The sequence below is a fragment of the Asparagus officinalis genome, chromosome 7, assembly GCF_001876935.1.
Source record: "Asparagus officinalis chromosome 7, Aspof.V1, whole genome shotgun sequence".
NCBI classification, from domain to species: Eukaryota; Viridiplantae; Streptophyta; class Magnoliopsida; order Asparagales; family Asparagaceae; genus Asparagus; species Asparagus officinalis.
In genome coordinates this window covers 118252615-118277167 of record NC_033800.1, presented here as the reverse complement: position 1 = coordinate 118277167, position 24553 = coordinate 118252615, and the positions used below count along the sequence as shown (strand labels likewise).

Genomic DNA, 24553 nt, shown 5'->3' with positions numbered 1-24553 from the left:
TGGGTGAGCCTCTGGACTTTTCGCGGTCGACCACACATGGCGCTGCGGTCGACCACGATGCGGGTTTTAGGCTGAGTTCTGTTTTCAGACCCGTTTCGTTTTGGACTTGTATAAATACCCAATGGGTGTTTTCTAGGGTTTGTAAGACAAGTGTTTTGAGCTGTTGAAAGAAGTTTTCTTTGGGATTCTATTCTAGAAGCAATTGGAGAGATTGAGAGTTGATTTGTTGAGGGTTTATGAGAGATTTGTAACCCTAGTTTGTTCCTCTTGATTTCTAATAGTGAAAACTCCCCCCTCCTTGCCCCGTGGACATAGGCATCTCGCCGAACCACGTAAAATCTGGTGTTTGATTGTTTGTGCTCTTGTTGGTGTGTTGGTTTATCTCTTTCGCCTATTTGGTTGGATCTCGGCATAGGGGTTTCTCCCCAACAAGTGGTATCAGAGCTCCGGGCAACGCTTGGGCTTTTTGGAGGTGTAGATCAGTTGGGAAGTTCATCTAGAGCTTCGATTGGTGATAAAGATTGGATCTTTATGGTAAAGTTTCTATCTTTTTCAAGTTGGATCTATTTCCTATTTGTTTCACAATTGTTTATTGGGTGCTTTGAGATATATGGCCGGAAAAGATAAAAGTGGGGAGGGTTCTTCTAGTGTGAAGACCGTCCAAAGTTTGAATGTCCATTCTATGAAGATAGATGTGGAAAAGTTCGATGACACAAATAATTTTGGACTTTGGCGATGCGAAGTCATGGATGCGCTAAATGCGCAAAATTTGGAAGATACGTTAGAGTTGGACGGAAAACCGGACAACATGGATGATAAGGTTTGGAAGAAAATGAATAGAACGGCGTGTGGTGTGATTAGGTCTTGTCTTACCCAAGATCTAAAATATGATGTGATGAATGAAACTTTGGCAAAGAAGATTTGGGAGGTCCTAGAGGGCAAATATTTGACGAAGATCGTCGAAAATCGTTTGCATTTGAAGATGAGGCTTTATCGCTTCCAATTGAAGAAGGGGACATCCATTAGTGATCACATGAACCACTACACGAAGCTACTTGCAGATTTGGCGAATGTGGATGTTATAGTTGAAGACGAGGACAAGGCATTGTTATTATTGAGTTCCTTGCCCGACGAGGAATATGAGACATTCGTCCTCACTCTTATTAATAGGAAGACATCTCTTTCGTATAGTGAGGTCACCGCAGCTCTTGTGAATTATCAACTTCGTAAGAAGGACAAGGAGACTTCCATTGAGCCGGTTGCGGGGGCATTGGTTGTAAGAGCTAGAAGTCCAAACCGTGGTAGGAGGTCGCAATCTAGAGGGGGGCATCCTTCAGTTGGTAGGAATCAATGTGCCTTTTGTAGAGAGGATGGACATTGGAAAGCCGAATGCCCAAAATTACAAGCCAGGAAGAATAAATGGAAAGTTATTCAAGCTTCAGAGGTGAATGTTGCCAAGGCTAGTGGCGACGTTTTAGATTCAGATTCTTCAGACTATTCGTGCCCAGTTTTTCCTTCAGTTGGTGTTGCCGACTCCACCGAGTGGATGTTGGATTCAGGTGCTACTTACCACATATGCCCTAGGAGGGATTGGTTCTCCAGCTTTCAGGAGTTGGAAAGAAGGGATGCTGTTCTTATGGGTAATGATCACAGATGCCCTATTGGTGATATTGGTACCGTTCGGATTAGGATGAGTGACGGGATGGTTCGGGAGTTGGTTGATGTGAGGTTTGTTCCTCAACTGAGGAAGAATATCATTTCACTTGGGGTATTGGAGGCAGCAGGCTATAGGGTGACCTTGGCGGATTCTCGCTTGAAGGTCACATCGGGGTCTATGATTGTGATAAAGGGCGTCAGGAGGAGTAACTTGTATTATCTGCTCGGGAGCACGATGATTGATAGAGCGCTGACGACTTCTTTGGCTAGACTGTGGCATTGTTTGGTGCTGGGATATATTATTGGTTATGCCGTGCACAGATTGTTGAGGAGTGCTATGACCTGCAGATTGAAGTCTTGTAAGCACATTAGGATGAGCGAGGAGACCGAGGTGGAGTTCAGCACTTCTATACACCGATCGAGGGGTCTTATTGGAGGTGTTCAGTCAGACATTGGGGGGCCTTCCATGTATGTATCATTGGGAGGTAATCGTTATTTTGTTTCCTATGTTGGGGATTGTACTAGGCATATTTGGGTTGCAACCAAGTCCCGTTGGTATAATGCCCTAGTAGTCCGCAACAGTTGGAGGAGGTGTATGGGCAGAGAGGTTACCCGTCATACTAGTTCTAGTAGGGGTCTTTTCTTGCATTGGTGCCGAGCTCATGGCAGTTGGAGACACTTCTTAGGGGAGGAGACAGTGGGGCGACGTGATGAGATGGCAGATTTAGTGGGCCGTTCTTTTCTGGAGGAGGATCAGCATTGGTTGTCGAGCAGTGGATTTGGTATTCAGGCTTCGATAGGTTTGGGTCATCTTATGAGGTTGCCTACTGCTGCGTGTAGAGTTGTTAGATTTGGTGGAGCTGTTTCAGATTTTGGTCGGCGTCGGATATTTGGCTACCTAGCACTTGGTCACATCGTTGATGTGAGATTGGATCTGATTGCGCATTTGGGATTCAGGAGTTCATTCGGCTATCAGTTAGGAGCTTCTGAGTTTGGTCTGAGCAGTTTTGTCACTTTGGACTCTTGGCAGGTAGAGAGTATTGATCAGATCAGAGGGATACCCAGCGGGTGGAGAGTGATGCTACTCCACATTGGGTGGAGCTTACTCCACATACTCCAGGTCATTCTGCATTATTGGGTTTTTCAGCTGAGGTGGCATAGCGTGGGAGTCATTTGGATATGGATGTGGATGACGAGTTGTTAGATTCGAGTGCAGCTGGTGGATATAGCTTGGATACGGTCATTTTTTCACCTCAGGTGGAGGTGTTTGGATCGCTTCAGTTTGGGGTCGTTGATGATGCTATCAGCCGTAGTTTGGACTGAAGGCCTTTGGAGGCCATTTGGTGAACTACGTGAAGGCTTGATTTCTTGGAGAGGATACGTAGGCAGTCAGTTATGATGCAGCCGATTTGGTGAGTAAACACAGTTGTTTTGGGGTGAGTGTTCGCACTCCCGTTTGGGTCTCGACATGTTATAGATGGGGTCTGTTGTCATGAGTCCGTTGCCATGGCGTACTGGATGCAACAAGTTGAGGCACTGGTTTGGTCGGTGTCGGCTCAGTTTTGGGAAAACGTTCGCCGAGGTGGAGAATTGTAGATTCGAGGTGGAGAATTGTAGATTCGACGAGTGTATGGAGTTGACCGCTGAAAAAGTCGAAGGAGTGCTTTTGAGCGTCTGGCGGTCGACCGACAGTGGAGCTGCGGTCGACCGAAATGTGCACGCAGATGGATTTTTGGCTCTGGATATTGGGCGGTCGACCGGACATGGAGCGGCAGTCGACCGCATTTGGTCCAGAGAGTTGGGTGAGCCTCTGGACTTTTCGCAGTCGACCACACATGGCGCTGCGGTCGACCGCACATGGCGCTGCGGTCGACCGCGATGCGGGTTTTGGGCTGAGTTTTGTTTCCAGACCCGTTTCGTTTTGGACTTGTATAAATACACAATGGGTGTTTTCTAGGGTTTGTAAGACAAGTGTTTTGAGCTGTTGAAATGAGTTTTCTTTGGGCTTCTATTCTAGGAGCAATTGGAGAGATTGAGAGTTGATTTGTTGAGGATTTATGAGAGATTTGTAACCCTAGTTTGTTCCTCTTGATTTCTAATAGTGAAAACTCCCCCCTCCTTGCCCCGTGGACGTAGGCATCTCGCCGAACCACGTAAAATCTGATGTTTTATTGTTTGTGCTCTTGTTGGTGTGTTGGTTTATCTCTTTCGGCTATTTGGTTGGATCTCGGCATAGGGGTTTCTCCCCAACAAAGAGGAGAAAAAAAAAATAACACAAAATATTATATCTTGATAAATTGGTAGTTAGATATTTTTTTTCTCCTACTGTTTGTTGTCTTCCAAAATTACATGGTCACAAGTATTTGGTACCTACACAAGAAGTTACAATGTAGAAATTTCTTCACTTCTGACTAATCTACTTGAGAGAAGTCACGCGTTCGAATGTATACATGTAAGTGGAAACATTTTGCCCTAATCTTTCTGTACTTTATTTATTATTCATCATGCTAATTATGAATAATATGCACATGTTTAGATAGTTATTAATCTGAATGCTTAATCTTTAAAATCATGCATTTGAAACTAACAAAAGAAAAATGAAGGAATAAGTAGTACATATACATCGATAAATGCGTAGATGAATAATTATCTTATTCTATTATTATTTAATCTCTTTTCCAGAATTACGACATCTCAAATATTTGATACCTGCACAACAAATTAAACACTGGAGATTAGGGAAAATAGAGTAAAATAATATGTTTAGGGTTAAAAATACATTTCTACCAAAAAGCATACACGAAGATCTACAATCATGACGGCAAATGCTCAATCATCCTTCTTCAAGTCAGAAGGAGGCAAGAAGCAGTCCATAGTCAACCCCCACAAATTGAAATCAGCCTCTTCAATAGTCCACGCCTCCTCCAACTTCCTCTTATGATTAATAGACCCTTCTCCATACCTAAACAATGTGACTGCAGTCTCTCCGCCATGAGCAATATTGATCCCATCAATATACCTGTAATCTTTGATCACAGATTCCATGCTCGTCTCCCAAAATATGCTCTCACCTCGTCGTCCTGCCTTCATTCGGAGGAGGTGGTTATCTTCGAGCTTGATGATGAGGCCAGTGCGTTGGCTGAAGTAACCCCACATTGTGTGGTGGATTATGTCAAAATTTGATGCGCTTCGGGCTTTTAATGTTGCAGGTTTGGCTTCACGTTTGAGGATGAAGCATTCTTCACCGTCGATTATCTTTTCGCCGATACAAACTGCTTCAGAGAAGAGGTTGGCAGTTGCCCTGGGATCCAAACCCTAAGGGTGGGCATTGTATATTAGAGAGTGTTTTGTGCTTAAGGATTAAGTAAGACTCTTTAAGAAGTTAAACAATATTTGCACTATTTGGAATAACTATCTTCGTAGTTTGATTTTGATAGATGAAAACTTTGAAGCTTGATTTTGCCAGATTTAGCAGACAATAACAAAGTGAGGTGTGAAGATAATAGCACAAAGTCTATCTATCACAAATATCTAGTGACGTTCGATTTCAGAGGATCAATCTGTCAAAATTAAACTATAGAGAAAATAAGTTTCAAAGAGTAATCTACATGAGCACTACTAACTCATTATGGTTATAAAGTAAAAATGACATGAATTTCTGAGTACTATTCTAAATAAAAATAAGATTTCTTATTCAAATTATATTAAATAGAAGGTTAATTGCAAATATATAGTTCCTTTGTAGCACTAGCTCTACACTATATCATCTTGCTCTATTATATAGGTATATACACCTTTGATCATGACGACTAAACTATGTTTTTTTTTTTGGTTTAGTTTTTAAATATTTGAGAGAAATGCTTAAAAGCGTTTTTAGAAAATATCCGACTCTGACCATTATATGTACCCCATATATAGATTAAGATTAATAATCACTAATACATTAAATGAACTAAATTAGATTGGTACTTGCAAGGATCCTCATAACAGTCTTGATTATAACTATAGTTGCATGCAATAACGGTTGCAATATTTTAGTCATATATAAATGACAACTGCATTGTAACTAAAACTGAAGGCTATCTATGCAGCTTACCAAACACTGCACTAACTAACTAATTGGAGTTAAGTGGATGTTTGGCTAACAAAAAGTGTGAAAGTCACTTTTTTTTGCAAGTGAGAAAGTGTATTCACGTCAGCATGCAAGTGAAATACATTATTTGTTTACAAAGCCAAATTGTTATTGAAAGTAGTAAAGTAAAGATGAAGTGGCAACATCATTTTATTTACTTATTATTATAAAATCATATTACGTTTTAATGGTCTTTTGGAAGCTACAAATATATGAACTGAATGTGAGTATTATTCATTAGATAATATTACTCTTTTATTTGTTTAACAAAAATAAATTATTTGTAAAGTTTTCTTTATCTTACCATCCAATACTTGTCTTACGGTTATGATGTTTTTACATTTTATATTTTGTGTGTAGCAATTGTAGTAATTTGAGGACAAAGGAGCAAATAGTAAGAATTCAAGGGACTAATATAGAGAGGTCTAAAAAAAATAAAGTCAACTTTGAAAGTTCGGTACGCATTGTCTATAGAAGAAAAGAAATCATCAGGCACTATTTGCAAAATTGAAGAGATTTAATTAAAAATTATTTTCTAATTGATTAAAGTGGTCCCCGCTCCACTTTCATATGACATCGGCACTTTTCTAAGAGAAATAACATATACATTAAATCTTACCTGGCAGAATTTTTGTGTTTCACTTTTATATGTACTTTCAATAAAATAAACATCTAAAAGTGATAAAAGCGAGTCATTTTCTCACTTTTACTTCTCACTTTCATGGAAACAAACACCCCCTAAATGTGTACCTGCAGTGACCGTCGTAACGGCCTAGGTGGGCCCCGCAACACGTGCGACTGCTCGGCTGATTGTTTCCAGGCCACCTTACCGTCGCTCCCCGCGCTCATCTTGCAGCCAGCCATGATGAGCTCGAAGTAGAAGAGATCGGGAGTCTTTTGCCACAGCACGAACCCTCCGATCTCCCCCCGTCCGTTAGTCGCCACGCTCTGGTTTCCCATGTGGAACTCCGACGCGCTCATCTTCACCGTCCCTATCGCATACATGCTTCTCAGATTTTGTAGAGCAGCCTGCCCCCCTGTTGCCGCGATGTATTGTTGGAGGATATATTTGGCCGTAGAAGCTTGCTGTATTAAATTATCATAACAACAGTTTGGGTTAATTGCGCATAGACCCTATATATGTAGCATCGTTGTTTTGTACTTACTGCTGCTCTCGCAGTTTCTTTAATTTGTTGCGGATAGACTCCTTGCAGCTATTTTTTTTTTTTTACCTCTTTCACCCTTAGCGAAAATTTGACAGAAGATACTGTCTCTCTGGGTGCAAATTAATGGGCGTATATCTGAGGATAAAATAGTCAATAAAATTTAACCTAGGGGGTTTATCCGCAACAATGAGACTACATGTGACTAGAAAATTTCATGTAGTTTTGGCAGATCGATATTGCCTACAATGTAGAATCTCGCGGTATCAAAATTATCATCATAAATATGGATAAATCGTACATATAACACCTTTATAGTATTGCTATATGCTATCCTCGTAGTTCCGTTGTTGCCAGATAGACACCCTTGGTTTTAAAATTTTTTATTTTTTTTGAACTCTTTTGTCCTGGTAATTAAAATTTTGGCAGAAGTTGCCTCTTGTGAAAATAGTAAGCCTACCGAGGATAAAATTAAGAGTCGGAAATTTTAACCAACGAAGTCTATTTGCAAATTAAAGATGGAACTATGTGAACATATAGTAAATTTATCACAGTTAGAAGAACATTTATTCGATCGAATGAAAACGAATTTAGAACTTACAACGGAGCAATCACGGATTGACTTGCTGAAAGCCTGATCGAAAGGCACAGGGCACGGAATGAGCGGCACACCAACGACGTTAAGCAGCAGTTGTATTTCGGTGTTTTTCCCTACGGGCGACGGCCCTTCGGTGGCCTTGTCGAAGGCCTGCGTCTTGAGCCACGCCTGCATGTTCTTCCACCTCGCCGACGCCGTGCTCCCAATACTCGCTAGCATCTCGTCGGGTATCGGCACCTCCAGCACCGTGTCAAGTCCGTCTTCACGGTCTAGGTTAGGGCACAACTTTCTCATTGGTGAAATATTTCAGTTGATGGTACGTGTATATGAGGAGGTAAGTCGCGAGAGACACTGTTTTAATTATAAGAATTAAAAGTTGGGATAAAGTTTTGAGGATTAGTTTGGGGAAGAAGAAGAGATGATTTGTTGTTTCCTTAATTGTAGCTTGTGGAAGAGTTTGGGAGGGACGTCCTTGGTTCATGGGTGGCGTGGACTCGCAAAATGTGGCTATGTTTGAGGGAGAAAATTTCAGAATTTTGCATGGGAGTCATTTCGGAGTTGACCTTCTTCAAATTGTACTTGGCTCTTATTTTCTTATTTCTTTTGTTGTTCTTTTCTGCATATAATTGGTACCCATCCCATCCGATAAATTTTGAACGTAAAATTAAAAAAAAAAAAGAAGAAGAAGAAAGAATCACAGCGTAGAAATCTCAGTCGTAAAAGTTTCTCTCACCAAAAATTAAAATGATACAGATTCGTCTAAATCCATAATATGAGATATTTAAATTAAGAAAATAATAGAGAATTAATAAAATGCTGGAAGAAGGAATATTCCTTAAAACAGATGGACAAGAAAGTTGGGGCAACGGCTTGCGCATCAGTTCGAGTCGAATGCCCGAAGTGTACATTATCGGATGGTGAGAATGCTTAGGTTTCAACGTGTCAGTCTCACATAAACATTTTAGTTATGGTTATTGGCTTCGGTTTCCATTATTACTTTGTTATCTTTAGATCAGAAATGCATGACTTAATGCAATATCATTCATCCATGTGCTTGTAGCCCCCCCCCCCCCCCCCCTTTATAACAAATTTTCTTTTAAAACAATTCGACAAATTGATAATGTAACAGTGAACTAAAATAAATCCACAACTTTACTTTTTGATCCAAGAGGCACTTGAAGATAAACAAATTAAAGTCCTCTTGTGGAGGTAACCCATATGGCATATGTATATCATAGGCTCTCGTGCGATATCCATCTCTCAAACATAGCCAAACAATTCTCTGGCTGGTATGTAGCTGCAGTATGCCCAGCATTCTACATAACCAATGAAAGGTACAATGTAATACTCCTTGAGATGAAAATCTGAAGTAATGCTTAAGAATGCTTCTTACCTTTACCGTTGCAAACGTCAAATCGTCCTTAAACTTTCTTGTATATCTAAGACAAATACGATAAACAGATTATTAATATTTTCGGTATAGCGATAGCAGTCCATTCAAATCTTTCATGTCTCCCCCCCCCCCAAACCCCATCACACCCACACACAATCATTAAAATTGCTATTAGGTCACTAAATCATACAATACTTTTGAAATTAGCCCCTCAGTTACAAAATCCATCCATGTTAATCATGTTTGAGTTGGTGCTTAATTATGGAGATTACTTTACTATCCTATCCTTGTGAACGCACGTGAAGAGATAGAATTGTTAAAGGCGTGTGGGGGCCACGTGAAAAGATCACGTTCTCAAGCAAGTGAACAGGGAGGCCCACCATCAAAATCAACTTGCGGTGCAGAGCAAGCGGGCGGCCCACCCAAAGCAGCTCTCTTATAAATACCGACTTAGCTAGTTTTTTGTTTTTCGTGCATGAGGAGAAATAAAACTGCATACGGCTTCGTTGGCTTCGGGCGGTGTGCAGCAGGGGAAATCCTAGGGCTTCGTGAAGAGAAAAAGTTTTGGAGGCTGACCTTTTTTTAGAAGAAAAGCAAGGAGCCTATTTAAGAGTTTAATTGTGAGAGTTGTGTGATTGTAAACCCATTTGTATTTTTTCCTCTCTAATTGTAGATCCCCCTCCTTGCCCCGTGGATGTAAGTAATTTGCCGAACCACGTAAAATAGTTTATCTTGCTGTGATTTGTAATAGCTTGTAGGTTCCCTCGATAAGTCAGTCCTAGAACTGATGAGAGGGAGAGCTGATATCTCACTTTGTTGAGATATTTTGCTTTCGGTTCTTGTTTCCTTTGTAAAACAGGAATTTCGTTGTGATCTAATCTCTTGTTGTGCACCTTGCGCACCGGAGGTGCTGCCGAAATTTCCGCTGCGCACAACAAGTGGTATCAGAGCTTCAGGTTTGGCTTGAGGCTTGTTCGAAGGATTCACCATTTGGCTTGAGGCTTGTTCGAAGGATTCGGTGAAGGATTCATATCTGAAGAGTTAGATCGACAACATGAGAGAAGCAAGCACATCAGGTTCGTCTCTTACGAAGGCGATACAAAGTCTGAGCATCAATAACACGAAGATTGATGTCCCGAAGTTCGACGGCAAGATTAATTTCGGATTGTGGAGGTGTCAGGTGATGGACGCATTGGATGCACAGAATTTGAAGGAGACTCTTGAGTTACAAGAAAAACCCGAAGACATTGAGGACAAGGTTTGGAAGAAGATAAATAGTAGGTCTTGTGGAGTTATTCGGTCATGCTTGACGCCGGATCTTATTTATGACGTAATGAACGAGACGTCGACGAAGAGAATGTGGGAAACACTCAATGAGAAGTATCTTACGAAAAGCATTGAGAATCGGCTTCACTTGAAGAAGAGGTTTTACCAATTCAAGATGAAGAGAGGAGTTTTCATCAGGGAGCATGTCAACAATTTCACGAAGCTACTTTCAGATATGGCCAATGTGGATATCATGGTTGAGGATGAAGACAATGCGATGTTACTTTTGTGTTCGTTGCCCGAGGATGATTACGGTACGTTCGTTCTCACTATGATCAATAGAAGAATTACTGTTAGCTATAAGGAGGTGACATCAGCTTTGGTGAATTATGAGTTGAGAAAGAGTGATGGTGAACCCTCCGAGAAGGCATCGGGAGATGCATTAGCAGTTCGAGGCCGTGATCCAAATTGCCGCCAGTTCAACCACTCAAAATCGAAGAATAGAGGTGGTCATAAGAGTATCGGTAGAAATCAATGTCGCTTTTGTAAAGAAGATGAACATTGGAAGATCGACTGCCCAAAGTTGAAGGACAAAGCCGGGAAGAACAAGGGGAAAGCTGTACAAGCTTCAGAAGTGATGTTACAAAAGCTATTGATGAATATTCAGAGTCAGATTCTTCGGGCTATTCGTGCCCTGCACTACCGTCGGTTTGCTATGCCGACTCCACGAAGTGGATGTTGGATTCAGGAGTCACATATCACATATGTTTTAGGAGGGATTGGTTCTCTAGCTTTGAGGAGCTGAAAAGATGGGATATCGTGCTTATGGGAAATGACCACGTATGTCCTATTGGTGGTATTGGTTCAGTCCGGATTAGGATGCATGACGGAGTGGTGACGGAATTGAAAGAAGTGAGGTTCGTGCCGTAGTTGACGAAGAACATTATTTCTCTTGGTACTTTGGAGGCAGCTGGTTATCGGGTGATCTTAGAGGATACTACAACGAAGGTCACGAAGGGTTTTATGATGGTGATGCGAGGAGTCAAGAAAAACTTTCTATACTACTTGAAAGGCAAGACAATTACAGGGGGTCTGATAGCTTCTATCACTATAGAGGAGGACACTACTACATTATGGCACATGAGACTAGGACACACAGGAGATAAGTCCCTGCAGTCATTGGCAAAACATGGGCTATTAAAAAGTACGAAAACCTGCAAGATGGACCTATGTGAGCACTATGTACTTGGGAAGAAGACGAGAGTGAAGTTTGGACTGCTATTCATAATACCCAATGTACATTGGACTACATTCACACAGACGTTTGGGGTCCTTCCAAACATACATCACTTGGTGGGACCAACTATTTTGTCACTTTCATTGATGACTATTCCAGGAGGTATTGTGTATACCCTATGAAGCATAAACATGAGGTCCTGGATATTTTTGTAGAGTGGAAAAAAATAGAACTGCAAACAGGTAGAAATGTGAAGACTTTACATTCAGATAACGAAGGAGAGTATAAAAGTGCTCCGTTTCTGCAGTTTTGCCGGGATCACGGCATTAGACGACACTTCACAGTTCAAGAGACACCGTAATAGAACGGGGTGACTGAGAGATTGAACCGTACATTGCTGGAGAAGGTGCGATGTATGATGACGCAGAGTGGATTGCCTAGATCCTTTTGGGCCGATGCGTTGGTTTATACGAACCATCTTGTGAATAGGTTGCCGTGCACTACGATACAGGGGAAGACTCCGTTGGAGCGTTGCTCTGGTTTGGTAACTATTGACTATGAGTCGCTTCGGATATTTGGGTGTCCTACTTATTACCATGTCAGTGATGGTAAATTAAATCTGAAGGCGAGGAAAGCAGTCTTTGTGGGATTTAGAGATGGATTTAAAGGCTTCAAGTTATGGGATCCACAGGACAAGAAGATAGTTATTAGCAGGGATGTCACATTTGACGAGACGTACATGATGAAGCCTCAAGTTTCTCAGCAGGTGGAGGAAGACCAGATTCGGGAGATATCGCAGCAGGTAGAGGATGATGTGACTCCACTCACTTCAGAAAACATTGTATCCATCGAGACTCCTACAAAGGTGACACTGGGAGGAGATGAGATGACAGCTGGGCAGATAGAGGATATAGTGGATTATGAGACTCAGGAGCAGGGTCATGTTCAGGAGTCTATTGCAGCGAATAGACCTAGAAGGGTGATTCATCGGCCAGCTAGGTATAATGATGTCATGGTCGCATATGCATTATCAATGGAGATCGTTGATGATATGGTTCCATCCACATTCAGGAAGGCAGAGTCTAGCCCCGATTCGATCAGGTGGAGGAAAGCTATGGAGGAGGAGATGCGATCTCTTCAGAAGAACGACACTTAGGAACTTGTATAGCTACCTAATGGTGAGAAAGCTATTGGTTACAAATGGGTATATGCGAAGAAGGAGGGATCTTTTATTGGGGACATTCGGCTTAAAACCAGATTGGTTGCCAAGGGATATGCACAACTTGAAGGCATTGATTATAACGATGTATTTTCACCCGTTGTGAAGCATTCGTCGATTCAGATTTTATTGGCGTTAGTGGCACAGCTGGATTTGGATTTGATCCAGATGAATGTGAAGACAACATTTCTACACGGAGATTTAGATGAGGAGATCTACATGACACAACATTTGGGATTCAAAGCTGCATGAAAAAAAGATTTGGTTTGCAAGCTGAAGAAATCTCTTTATGGATTGAAACAATCGTCACGACAGTGGTACAAGAGATTTGACAGCTTCATGATTAGCCAGGGGTACACAAGGAGCCCATATGACCCATGTGTTTTCATGCACAAGCTATAGAATGGTGAGTATATTTATTTGCTGTTATATGTTGACGATATGCTCATAGCTTCCAGGAATACTTCAGCTATTAGAAAGTTAAAAAAAGAGTTGTCATCCGAATTTAAAATGAAGGACATTGGAGAAGCAAAGAAGATATTGGGTATGAAGATTGAGAGAGACAGGGTGAATGGGAGGTTAAAGTTAACACAGAGGAATTACTTGCAGAAGATGCTGAAGAAATTCAGCTATGATGGCAATGCAAAAGCAGTTAGCACTCCATTGGTTCTCCACTTCAAGCTTTCAGCTAGTATGTCGTCTGTTTCAATTGAGGACAGAGATTATATGTTGAAGGTCCCATATGTCAGTGTAGTAGGTAGCTTGACGTATGCGATGGTGTGTACGAGGCCAGATTTATCACATGTCGTGAGCATGGTATCGAGGTATATGCACGATCCCGAGAAGGGTCATTGGGAGGCCGTGAAGTGGATTTTACGGTATATCAAAGGTACCGTGGATGTTGGTTTGATTTTTCAGAAGAATGAGAAGACAGGACAAGATTGTATTGGTTACGTGGATTCAGATTATGCGGGAGATCTTGACAAGCGTCGGTCTATTTTAGGATATGTGTTTACATTGGCAGGAGCACCGACATGTTGGAGATGTACACTTCAGTCTACAGTGGCTCTATAGTATAGAGGCGGAGTATATGACGGTGACTGAAGCTGTTAAGGAGGCTTTATGGTTACATGGATTATTGGAGAACTTGGGAATTGCATAGGAAACCCTTCGGGTATATTGTGATAGCATGTTAGCTATCTATTTGGCGAAGAACCAGGTTTATCATGCGCGCAACCCTTCGGGTATATTGTGATAGCATGTTAGCTATCTATTTGGCGAAGAACCAGGTTTATCATGCGCGCACGAAGCACATCGATGTACCAGGTTTATCATGCGCGCACGAAGCACATCGATGTCAGATTCCACTTTGTTCGTGATGTTTTGGATGACAGTGATGTCATATTGGAGAAGATCCACACAAAGGACAACCCTGCAGATATGTTGACCAAAATTGTTTCAGGTGTCAAGTTTGATCATTGTTTGGAGCTTTTGAACATTCTTCGATGTTGAGGTCTTTGGAGGCCATTTGGGTGAACCACGTGAGGCTTGATTCCTTAGGCAAGGGGATACGTAGGCAGTCTTTATGATGCAACTGATTTGATGGGTTCATACCGACATTTGGAGTGTTTGCATTCTCATTTGGGTTCTCGACTTGTTGTGGATTTAGTCCGTTGTTGTGAATTGTTTCACTTCGTACTGGACGTAACAAGTGGAACATTTGGTTTGGTTGGTGTCGGCTCAGTTTTGTGAAAACTTCGTCGAGGTGGAGAATTGTGAACGCATGTGAAGAGATAGAATTGTGAAAGGCGTGTGGGGGTCACGTGAAAAGATCACGTTCTCAATCAAGTGAACTGGGAGGCCCACCATCAAAATCAACTTGCGGTGCAGAGCAAGCAGGCGGCCCACGCAAAGCAGCTCTCTCTTATAAATACCGACTTAGCTAGGTTTTTGTTTTTCGTGCATGAGGAGAAATAAAACTGCAGGCGGCTTCGTTGGCTTCGGGTGGCAGCAGGGTAAATCCTAGGGCTTCGTGAAGAGAAAAAGTTTTGGAGGCTGACCTTTTTTGAGAGGAAAAGCAAGGAGTCTATTTGAGGGTTTAATTGTGAGAGTTGTGTGATTGTAAACCCATTTGTATTTTTTTCTCTCTAATTGTAGATCCCCCCTCCTTGCCCCGTGGACGTAAGCAAGTTGCCGAACCACATAAAATAGTTTTGTAATAGCTTGTAGGTTCCCTCGACAAGTCAGTCCTAGAACTGATGAGAGGAAGAGCTGATATTTCACTTTGTTGAGATATTTTGCTTTCGGTTCTTCCCCCCCACACACACACCCCAAAAAAAAACCATGCCAGTTTTCCTCTCTCTATTTCCTGCTTCATATTTTGAGAATTGAGGAATTTTTATCTCTCTGTCGCACCCAAAATCGACATGTAAGTTCTTCTCTGTTGCCCTGAGTCAGGTTTGAGTTTGTATTAAAATGGGTAAAGCTGAAGTTCCACCCAAAGTTAAAGGAATATTACCCCTAATCCAAAGAGGCCTTAAGTAGGGGAACTAATTTCAAACAACTTATATAATATGGGGGGGACCAAATGGCGGTTTTCAAAGATTTGACGGGCTAATCTTGAAAGATGAAAGATTTGAGGGACTGATATCAAAATAACATAGCAATACATAACAAATGGATACAATATTGATTATGTTTTAACAACTTACCCGGCAACTTGATCATGTACATGCCATGATCGCCAGTCATCGACGATGGAGAAGTTGAGAGACCTTATCCATGCATGTGTCCCTCTGAACGGAGCCACCAAATCATGGTCCCCACTGCATAGAAATGTCTTAGACTTCAGCTGAAATCGAAGTCAATATATAACTCCAGCAGGGGCTAAGTTTAGGGGATATACCTGTATACTAGAGCTCTGTATCCTCTTTGTATTAGATCATGATGATACACCAATGTGCTAGGAATATTCATTGTGTAATGCAAGCTACGATTACATGTCACCCATTCTTGTATACTTCCCTAGTACTCAAGAATATATTTTTTTTGTGAGGTCTCAGCTTAACACATTTGCAATTATGCAATTCCGGAATCATACAAAATTTGAAATTTTAAGATAGGATTTCTTGATGTCTGTACCTTCTTTATGTGAAGAGCCTCTCTTGTTGCGCTATTGTTTGTCCAGTAATCCAACAGGTATTGAGCATATTGCTGTATAAAAGATAGGAGATATGAAAATGGATCAGTATGAGATACTTTACTATATAGCTGCTAGCTGACTTAGTGCAGCTTATATGCAAATATACATAAAGTAGTCCATAATCTAACAAGGGATCAAGACTTACAGTTCTACACTTCATATCGGGAGCTTGTGATGGTAGAAGGATATCTTTATATAGCTCCTCTCCTAGTGACCTCTTAGTTGTGACTATGGATTTTTGCATAAAAGGCGGAGGACACTTGGGTTCCAAAATGTATTTATCGTAAATTTCTGAACAAAACTGCATACAAGAGAAAGATGCACACGCGTAGACAATGAGAATAAAGTTGTTAAACTCCTTTCCATTTATCTATCCTTTTCACTGTTTTTCTTTTTCTCTTTTCCCCCTCTATTTTGAGGTATATATATATATGCCAACCTTTTTAAACTCAGAAAGTGCCCCGTAACATAGTAAATTTTGAGGATTAGGGTGATCATAGTCTTCTTCTTCTGCACAATTTTCCTTTATCTCCTGAAAAAGAAGGGAAACCTTTGATAAGGAAAAATGCGTCATTTGAACATTTTATCCTATCCCCTTGAAGATTTTATCAACTTATGAAATGATTAAATTAATATCTTTCCGTTTCTTTCCAAGAATATTGTTGTTAGAGTATAAACTACAAGCCCCAATCGTGAAGTAGAAAGCTTTCTGTGTTTTGGTGTAGTGGAAGACATTTGACTGAGCAATCCAAGTTCAACTCCCAATGGCCACAAATTTAAAGCAAATTAGAAAAAAAGATATCGCGCTTCTCAAGTCCAAATGTCATCTGAGAAGGATGCTCAACCAGCAAGGGCATGCTAGAGTATAAAACTATGACCATCAACCCTCACCACAACTTTGGAGTTATGGTGTAGCAGAAGACCTTTGACAATTGTTAATGTCAATTTTGTCATGTCAATTTCAAAGTACATCAGTTTTTTACCGCATTTATTCTTAATATCAATAGGTTTCATAAAAATCAATTCTAAATTGCATACAAAATATCCCATGTGTTTTCAACCCTCACCAAACTTTATTCGCAGGACATTAGATCAACTGTGTATAAGTTGTACCAATGTGATGCTTGTATGGTTTTGTTTTGCAGCATGCACGCTTCCCATTTGCGCGCTGAACAACTTAGTATAGGCTAGTAATAAAAATCTGTCATTCTGATTGTATTCCATTACAGTAGAGATGAAATACCCAAATAGTTTCTAATAAAATAACAAAGGTTACCTTGTAGAGTTCATCTGATATAATTGCCATCCCATGAGAAAATGGTACCCGGGACTTGGAGTCAAATAATTTATCTGTTATTGGGTTGCCAATTATATAACCCTGAAACCAACTAAAACTGCTCAGTATCAATAAGTTTAAAGGTTTTGTTCTTTCTTCATGACACACCAGCTCCAAGTATATTTCGTTTGTACAAAGCAATATATAATTTCTGCAATTAATCTAATGAAGACATGAAAGGGAGGAGATAAAGTTTTAAATTTGGTATTCTTCATGTAATATGGCATATAAATGCTTTTAAATTTTTTATTATCCTTCAAAAAGTATTCTTATTCTAAAGTTAGACTTGTGGGATTATGTCTCACATCAGATTGAGCAACAGGATGAGATTCATCGGACCGAGGAGCCTTGTGCTTGTCTAGATGATGGGCATCAACTATCAAAGTCTCAAAGTTGTGTGAAGTCAATCTCTGAAGGATTAATGATATGTACTATTAGAAATACAAATGATAATGTTGAAGGGAAGTTATTGACTTTATTGACTGAACTAATTGGTGGGCAATGGTGATAACATTTGGTGGCTCATGCTTAACAAGCACACTTTTTCTTTGATCATCCATAGTGCAGACCTAGAACTTACAAATTAAAGTTAGCAGCAAGTCTGGCTAACAATAGGAAATCCGACTATGAAAATTCCCCAGAAATTTAAGGGAAGAGTAAGTGCCTACCTTCAGAAAATTTGATCTTGAATGGAGTTGTTTGCCAAGTGGTTCAGGGAAGAAATATGAAAACCTCTCAAAATCAGAAATTACACAAGAAATAGTATTTAGAAGGTCATGATCAAATAATGATTAGCTTGCTACAAACATGCTAGAAGGCCAGAAAGCATTTCAAGATCTTGGAGGAAGTGTAGTTATGATCAATAGATTTATGACCAGTCAATGAAGTATGTGCAATTATGCATGATGAGACTTAGTATTTAATGACAGATTTCATAAGTTCATTCAAAAGGAAGATGACACATGAACGAAAATACCATTCAAAAGGCTACACATTCAGTGAGGTCAAATAAAAGAAAGGCTATCGATCAAAGTAAGTAATTTGCGAGGGGAAAAATGCAAGCACATACCTTGAGATTAGAGAATAATGGTGATAGTTCACCTGCTCACAAATCATAATGCATTAAAAATTTGGTATCCCCAACCGATAAGATACATAAAATTTTCTAACTATTTTTATGTTACATCTGACAATCATCATATAGGCATTACTGACACTAACTTATATTGCTGTAACCATGACATCTAAAGACAAGGAGCCAAAAGAAAACATTTTATGTCTTATTTTAAACTATATAATTAAAATCAAAATCCTCTTATACCTGTCACTATTGCATGAGTAACCAATGGGACAAGTTTTCCAGCGTATGAATCACCCGCAATATAGAGAGGATTGGATAGGAAATCTGGGTGACTCTCGTACCACTGTAAATGGAGTTAGAACAATCATAAGTTTGACTTTTCTCTAGTTAGTCATAATTGTCCTTAGAATTTGATATAAATTTACCTTTATAAGAAAATTACAGGTTTGCAGTGACGAGACTGTGTCATTGAGCTCATAATCGCTAGCACATGTTGAGTATGAGAACCCGGATCCAATAGGAGCATCAAGAAAGATAATGTTGGCAACCTAAACATTGGACAAGTTGTTAACAAGAAGGAAGCCGAATGCTAAATTTCCTCGCATATGGTGTTACCTTTGACCATGAATAAGGATTATATATGAGAGATGGTAAGCTGCCATTATACTCTGCAATTATAAACCTTAGAGGACCTGTGGATGCGAAACATATAAGGAACTCATAGCGGGAAGATTCACGGAAGTATGCATCTTTATTGTAAGCTAAACAAACATCAGCACAGTACATGCAATAACTAATGAAAGCATTACCATACTCGAAAAATAGGGTGACTATACAGAAACCATTTTTGAATGTCAATTAATACATAAACTGACTTTGAAGGAGATTTATGTTGCAATCAACCACCTCCAAGTCAAATGAAAACCCAAAAATAACGATAAACTCGTGTTCAAGGCAGATGACTTGTATACTAACCAGATCTAGACATTAATTAAACAAAGCATGTGTCTTGAATGTGTGTTTTAAGGGTATTTTTGGGTTTTTCAATGAAAAATTGACTGGAAGGTGGCTGATTGCAATACAAATCCCTTTTAAAAATGGCTTCTATATAATGACTTTATTTTAAAGGTGGTGTCTTGGGGGGAAACCCAAAATAGTATTCCAACAATTTGACATAATACACAAAAAACGATCAAGTAGAAACACTGGAAAATTTTTGAAGACAAAAAAGGAAGAAAAAAATATGCATGAATATACATTTTCGACCCTTGGTCCATGACCATGGACAAAAGAGGGACAGACTGTTCTAATTGCATATAGAACCGGAAGAACTTCCCTCCCTCCCTCTAATATACATAGAGTACACCAATTTTCGATTATTTATAACAAATTACATACAACTTATATATGAAAATCTTTCAAATTTTGGAAGCTTAAAACTTGTTTTGCATACGTAGAGGTGGTTTTCCTCCACTCTACCACTGCCACAAATGTCCACGAAAATTTAACAATATTTATGGCACATATAACAGATACTGAAATAAGTAACATTAATTATTTTTATTATCATTATATGTTCACGTGTGAAAATGCCCAAAATCTCATTGTGTCATACACTTATCAGAAAAAGAACTTTTTTAGTTTTATATATCGACAACAATTACAGATCGATACTGATTTCTGTGCAAGGAATAACATAAATAAATAATGGGAGAGGGGAAGGTTACCAATTTCCAAGAGGAAACCGCACAAAGCAGAGCAACCATCAGGGCCTCCAGTGAGCCACACAATGAGCGGGTCCTCTCTCGGGTTTCTCTCCGACTGAACGAAATAGTAGAAGAACTCCTCGTTTCCCATACTCTCATACCTTTAATTTTATCAAAAGAACAAGAAAACTACATCAAAATTGAATGGTTAAACAAGTTACTGTGCTGCTGGTATGGTACACACCCAAGTCATTGGTTGTGATCTGAGTCTTTTTGTGGGTCAGGTCGGCAACACACCAGCCAATACAAATAAATTAATGGATCATAAAATACATTGTTTTCGATGTTAGTTCCTTAAATCAATCTTTCATGTTATGAAATCAGCACCTCAAATCATCGAAACTTCAATTAGGTCCCTCAGATATTAAGCTGCTTTTTGAAATTAGTCCATTGAAATTGCTAGTAGGTCTCTCAGTTCTAAAGTCGTTACCAAGTTAGTCCCTCCAATCAAGAGCTGAAATAGCAAGTTAAGGGGCTACTTTCCATAATAGCTTAAGATTTGATGGACCTAAAACAGCAATTTCAATGATCTGAAGGACTAACCCTCGAAGTATGAAAGATTATAAGGGGCCAATACCGATAAAACCCGAAAACATACATACCCAGTTTCCAGTTGAAAGGGAAGGGGGCCGGTGAAGCCTGGGAGGTGAGTGACGCTCACTCCAGAGAGAGCAGGGGGCAAGAGCATCAGGGAGAATAGGATGGCAGTCGCGAGCGGTAGGTTGAGAGGAGAGGACATGATAAGGTCGAGTGATGAAGCTCTCGCTGCCTCCAGTTTATGACGAGAAAAGCACAAAGCTATGGCCTGGGGCTCGGGGGCGATGGTGACGGAGGCAGAGTTTTCAGCCGAGAGACGTAGTTTGGTCCAGGCTGGGGGCGGATGAGAAACGTCGCGAAGCTCAAGAGAAGTAAACAAATTCTATTAGGAGCGTCACCTATTTTCTTGCCGTGTCGGACAGTGTGGTTGGATACTATTATTTAGGCTAAATATCAGAAAACCAAACCCCCCACACCCCCAAAAAAACTAAAAAAAAAAAAAAAAAAAGGTGACGTGGGGTGGGGTGGGGGGCTTTCTAAGTAAAGTGACATTTTGAGATTCTATCAAAACTCTCTTTAAAAGTGACATTTCGTAAGAGGGTCTTCTAATAAAATATCAAAGTAAAAGGGGATTTTTTTGATAAAATCTCAAAGTTAAAGGAAGATTTTTCTAATAATCCCTCTACTTGAGTAGAGGTTTTCTAATATTTTCGAAGCTGAGAGGGGTTATTTGACAATCGTCCAAAGTTAAGGAGGCTTTTCTGATATTTAGCCTATTATTTATCTATACTATATGTTTAAGGATTGAATTCTCTGACCCTCTAAAATTCATATTGTAGATGCGAATAAATATGTTTTGGGGTGTGCTGACAGCTTATTTAACAAAATGAACTATTTAACAAAATCAACTATGGCTACCAAGCACTGGTCCTCACGTCTGCCCGATATAACAATTAGCTGAGTTTTGACACAATTGATATTTAGTGGTATTTATCTAGCTTAAGTTTTAGGCTGGTATATCAAACTTTTTGTACATGTAATGTTCAAATTTTATAGAATTGGTATGCAATTTGTTCTTGGATTCCGTATGTTCATTTTCAGCATCTATTCTTCTATGTTGATCTAAAACCATATTGCTTTTTTCAATTTATTCATGTCTTTAAAGTCAACGTTATAACTTATATATTATTAGTAGAACTCTAAAATATTGTGCTTAGACGTTTGTATTGTATTTCCTTCTCTTATCTTAAGTGTCTGAATATCTTCAATTTCTTTGATAATATTTATATTTTGTTTTTTTATATTGGTCCCCACCTCTTTTATTAAATATAAGTAAACCACATTTCATATATTTCAAATTCCGATAAATTTTCTTAAAATAGACCTCCAGTTTGTTGATTTAAAGGAAAGATTGTGTCTACGCTCCAAATTAAAAATTTCAATGCGACTTCCTTGACTTTTTGGTTATATGTTTTAGTTCCTTAACCTAACTTCTCATGTGAAAAACCCTCCTCAATCTATATTTTTCTTCAATCCCTAAAGTTCTCCTTGTCTTCCTCCTCTCCTCCTTCATTCTATACTCTTGCTCTTTCTCCACTCCACCTCCTCCCTCTTCTTCTCTTATTTGTCCCACATCCATCCTCCTTCATTCTCCTCTACTCCACCTCTACCTTCTCACCTCCGCCCTTCTCTCTCCTCTAGTTATCCTTCTCCCTCCTCCTCTTCCTCCATCCAACTTCATTCTTCTCGCTCCTCTCTCCTCCATCTCAATTCCGTCCTTGTCACTCCTTCATCTCATCTACTTCCTCATCCACTCATCTATGCTCTCCTCATCGTTCCACATCTCTATCTTTTTCTTCTTCTTCACCACATCCCTCAAAAGTTTTTTTCTTTGGCTGAAACTATCATCTCTCATCCATAAAAAAAAACTATCTTCTAAAGTTACATCAAAATTAATATTTAATGGTTAAAGTTAACATCTAACAATTAAATTTAACATGTGAAGTGTAAAGTTAATATGAGGTCTAAATGATATCTAAAGTTAATATCAAACAATTAAAATTAAGGGTTGATTTTAGAAAATCTTCCTCAACTATAAAGGCTATCTCAAAAAATCCTCCAACAAAACAAAACAAAATAGGATGTTGCAGATAACCCCCTTAATTTTCAAAGTAAAACTTAATCCCCCACAATCTTTTTCACTTAACCCCCAACCTAACAATATCAAATCTAATACAACACATGACAAGAACATGGTTTAAATTGACCATACTACCAATAAGAGATTAAGAATTTTCATTCATTTTGTGTGTATGTGTTTTAAAATACCTCCTCTTGTGTCTTCTTCCTTTAGCATTATTGCTAGTTCCATATCCGAACCCAAATTATTTTTTTATTTTTTATAACTTCAAAATTCTTTCATTTTATACTTTATTCAGCTTCTAATGTTTGAAAAAATGAATTTCGAGATTTGTTAAAGATAGTGAATGGTGATTCCTCATCAAAACTCATTGAATTGTGGATTCTTCCACCATAAAATATCGATTTTTTAGCTTTGGTGTTTTTTAAACTCGATCATGTAGTTTTCTTTTTCTCGAAATAGAGGTGCTTTAGTCATTACACTTTTTAAATTAATAATGTCAAGGGAGTTATTTGAGAAAACTATAAAGATAAGGGGGTTTTGTGAGACAACTCATAGTTTAAGCGGTTTAAGTCATATTTTGAAAATTGCAGAGGCTATCTACAACACCCAAAAAATTGAGAAAGGTTTCAACAGTTAAAATAGTTGAGAGGGTTTTCTAAAATTAATCCTAAAATTAGCATGTGAGGTTTAAAGTTAACACGTGAGATCTAAATTTAACATCTAACTTTAGAAATAAATATAAAAACATTTAAAATTGTTAGATGTTCACTTTATCACATATTAACTTTTAAACCTCATATATTAACTTAATCGTTAAAGGTTAACTTTTAGATTTGTGCAACGTCTTCATCTTATCTTATTGTAGTTTTCTAAGCTCCATGTCACGATGATGTGTTTTGATACTTTATTTCTCGTAGAAGAAGTGGGCGAAGCCCTTGGACTAATATGCATTGGCATAGCTAAACCCATCCTTTTCATTTAAGACAAAAACACGTTACTGGAATTATGGGAGGGTTGCATAAACAGAGAGGTACTATATATATGTCTAAAGTGTAGTTGGACACCTAGTAATTCCCTATGAAATATTCCTGCCTATTATTGTCTCTTTTAACTACCGTCACAATGAAAAGTCCTCCCTAAGTAAATAATTGGTTAAATATTAGAAACTCTTAACATTGGATGATTATTAGATAACCCTTCTTAACTTTGAAAATATTAGAAAACCTCCCCTTAAGTATAGGGATTATCAGAAAATCTCCCTTTAACTTCACTTTAAGGGGAGTGGTCTAATAAACTCTTAAAATTAAAGGGTTTTTTTTTGATAGCTCCTAAACTTAATGGAGGTTTTTTTTTGATATTTTCAAAGTTAAGAGGGTTATATGATAATCACCCAAAGTGAAGGGCGGTGGGGGTTATTTAGCCTAAATAATTGGTTTATTAAAAAAACTACATAACTTGAGTGCTGAAGAGTATAGAAATACTATTGTATTAAATCTAAGTTTAACCCATCGACTAAGTGTAGAGAAGTAGGCTTCTGTATATTTATTTATTTGACCTTAATTCAAACAAAAATTTGTACTAAGGGCCTATTTGGCAACTCCTTGAGATGGGACTAGGTTTAGCTCTACTCTCATTTTGAAAAGAATTGTGTTTGATAATAAAAAAGGCTAATCTTGGCCTAGTTTTTCCTAGGCCAAAATTTGGGCCTTAAACAGGTTCTTTTTTGTGAACTAAGGAGGGGTTGGTTTACAAAACAACTAGTTTAGAACAAAACTGAGTTATGATTGATACTAGTGCACTTTTGTAAGAATTGCCAAACATAGG

At 39.0% G+C, this 24553-nt stretch overlaps 2 protein-coding genes across 3 annotated transcripts; both read right to left on the bottom strand.

The window, feature by feature from the left end:
• Positions 4330-8562, bottom strand: LOC109849270. Of its 2 annotated transcripts, XM_020419081.1 has the most exons (4): positions 7553-8562; positions 6539-6874; positions 4456-4971; positions 4330-4365 (listed from the first exon to the last, which is right to left on the bottom strand). In XM_020419081.1, exons 1-3 carry the CDS (start codon positions 7841-7843, stop codon positions 4486-4488), a joined length of 1113 nt encoding a protein of 370 aa, XP_020274670.1. In that variant the 5' UTR covers positions 7844-8562; the 3' UTR covers positions 4330-4365; positions 4456-4485. The 2 variants fall into 2 exon arrangements, with proteins under 2 accessions (XP_020274670.1, XP_020274669.1); XM_020419080.1 differs by lacking the exon at positions 4330-4365 and having other exon boundaries at positions 4407-4971.
• LOC109848569 (serine carboxypeptidase-like 13) lies at positions 8648-20999 on the bottom strand. Its single transcript, XM_020418128.1, has 14 exons — positions 20652-20999; positions 20011-20150; positions 18899-18975; positions 18709-18831; positions 18524-18626; positions 18272-18303; positions 17143-17244; positions 16306-16398; positions 16012-16167; positions 15806-15877; positions 15570-15688; positions 15376-15489; positions 8943-8988; positions 8648-8865 (listed from the first exon to the last, which is right to left on the bottom strand). Exons 1-14 carry the CDS (start codon positions 20786-20788, stop codon positions 8782-8784), a joined length of 1398 nt encoding a protein of 465 aa, XP_020273717.1. The 5' UTR covers positions 20789-20999; the 3' UTR covers positions 8648-8781.

Bases quoted from the DNA above. Each gene is read 5' to 3' on its own strand.
- LOC109849270 (XM_020419081.1), bottom strand. From the start codon at position 7,843: ATGAGAAAGTTGTGCCCTAACCTAGACCGTGAAGACGGACTTGACACG. The intron at 6,875-7,552 runs GTAAGTTCTAAA...AATTTAATACAG, and splicing joins CAATCCGTGATTGCTCCGTT to CAAGCTTCTACGGCCAAATA. The intron at 4,972-6,538 runs GTACACATTTAG...GCCCACCCTTAG, and splicing joins CGTTACGACGGTCACTGCAG to GGTTTGGATCCCAGGGCAAC.
- LOC109848569 (XM_020418128.1), bottom strand. From the start codon at position 20,788: ATGTCCTCTCCTCTCAACCTACCGCTCGCGACTGCCATCCTATTCTCC. The intron at 15,878-16,011 runs GTAAGTCTTGAT...TCTTTTATACAG, and splicing joins CCGATATGAAGTGTAGAACT to CAATATGCTCAATACCTGTT. The intron at 8,866-8,942 runs GTAAGAAGCATT...TTGGTTATGTAG, and splicing joins TGACGTTTGCAACGGTAAAG to AATGCTGGGCATACTGCAGC.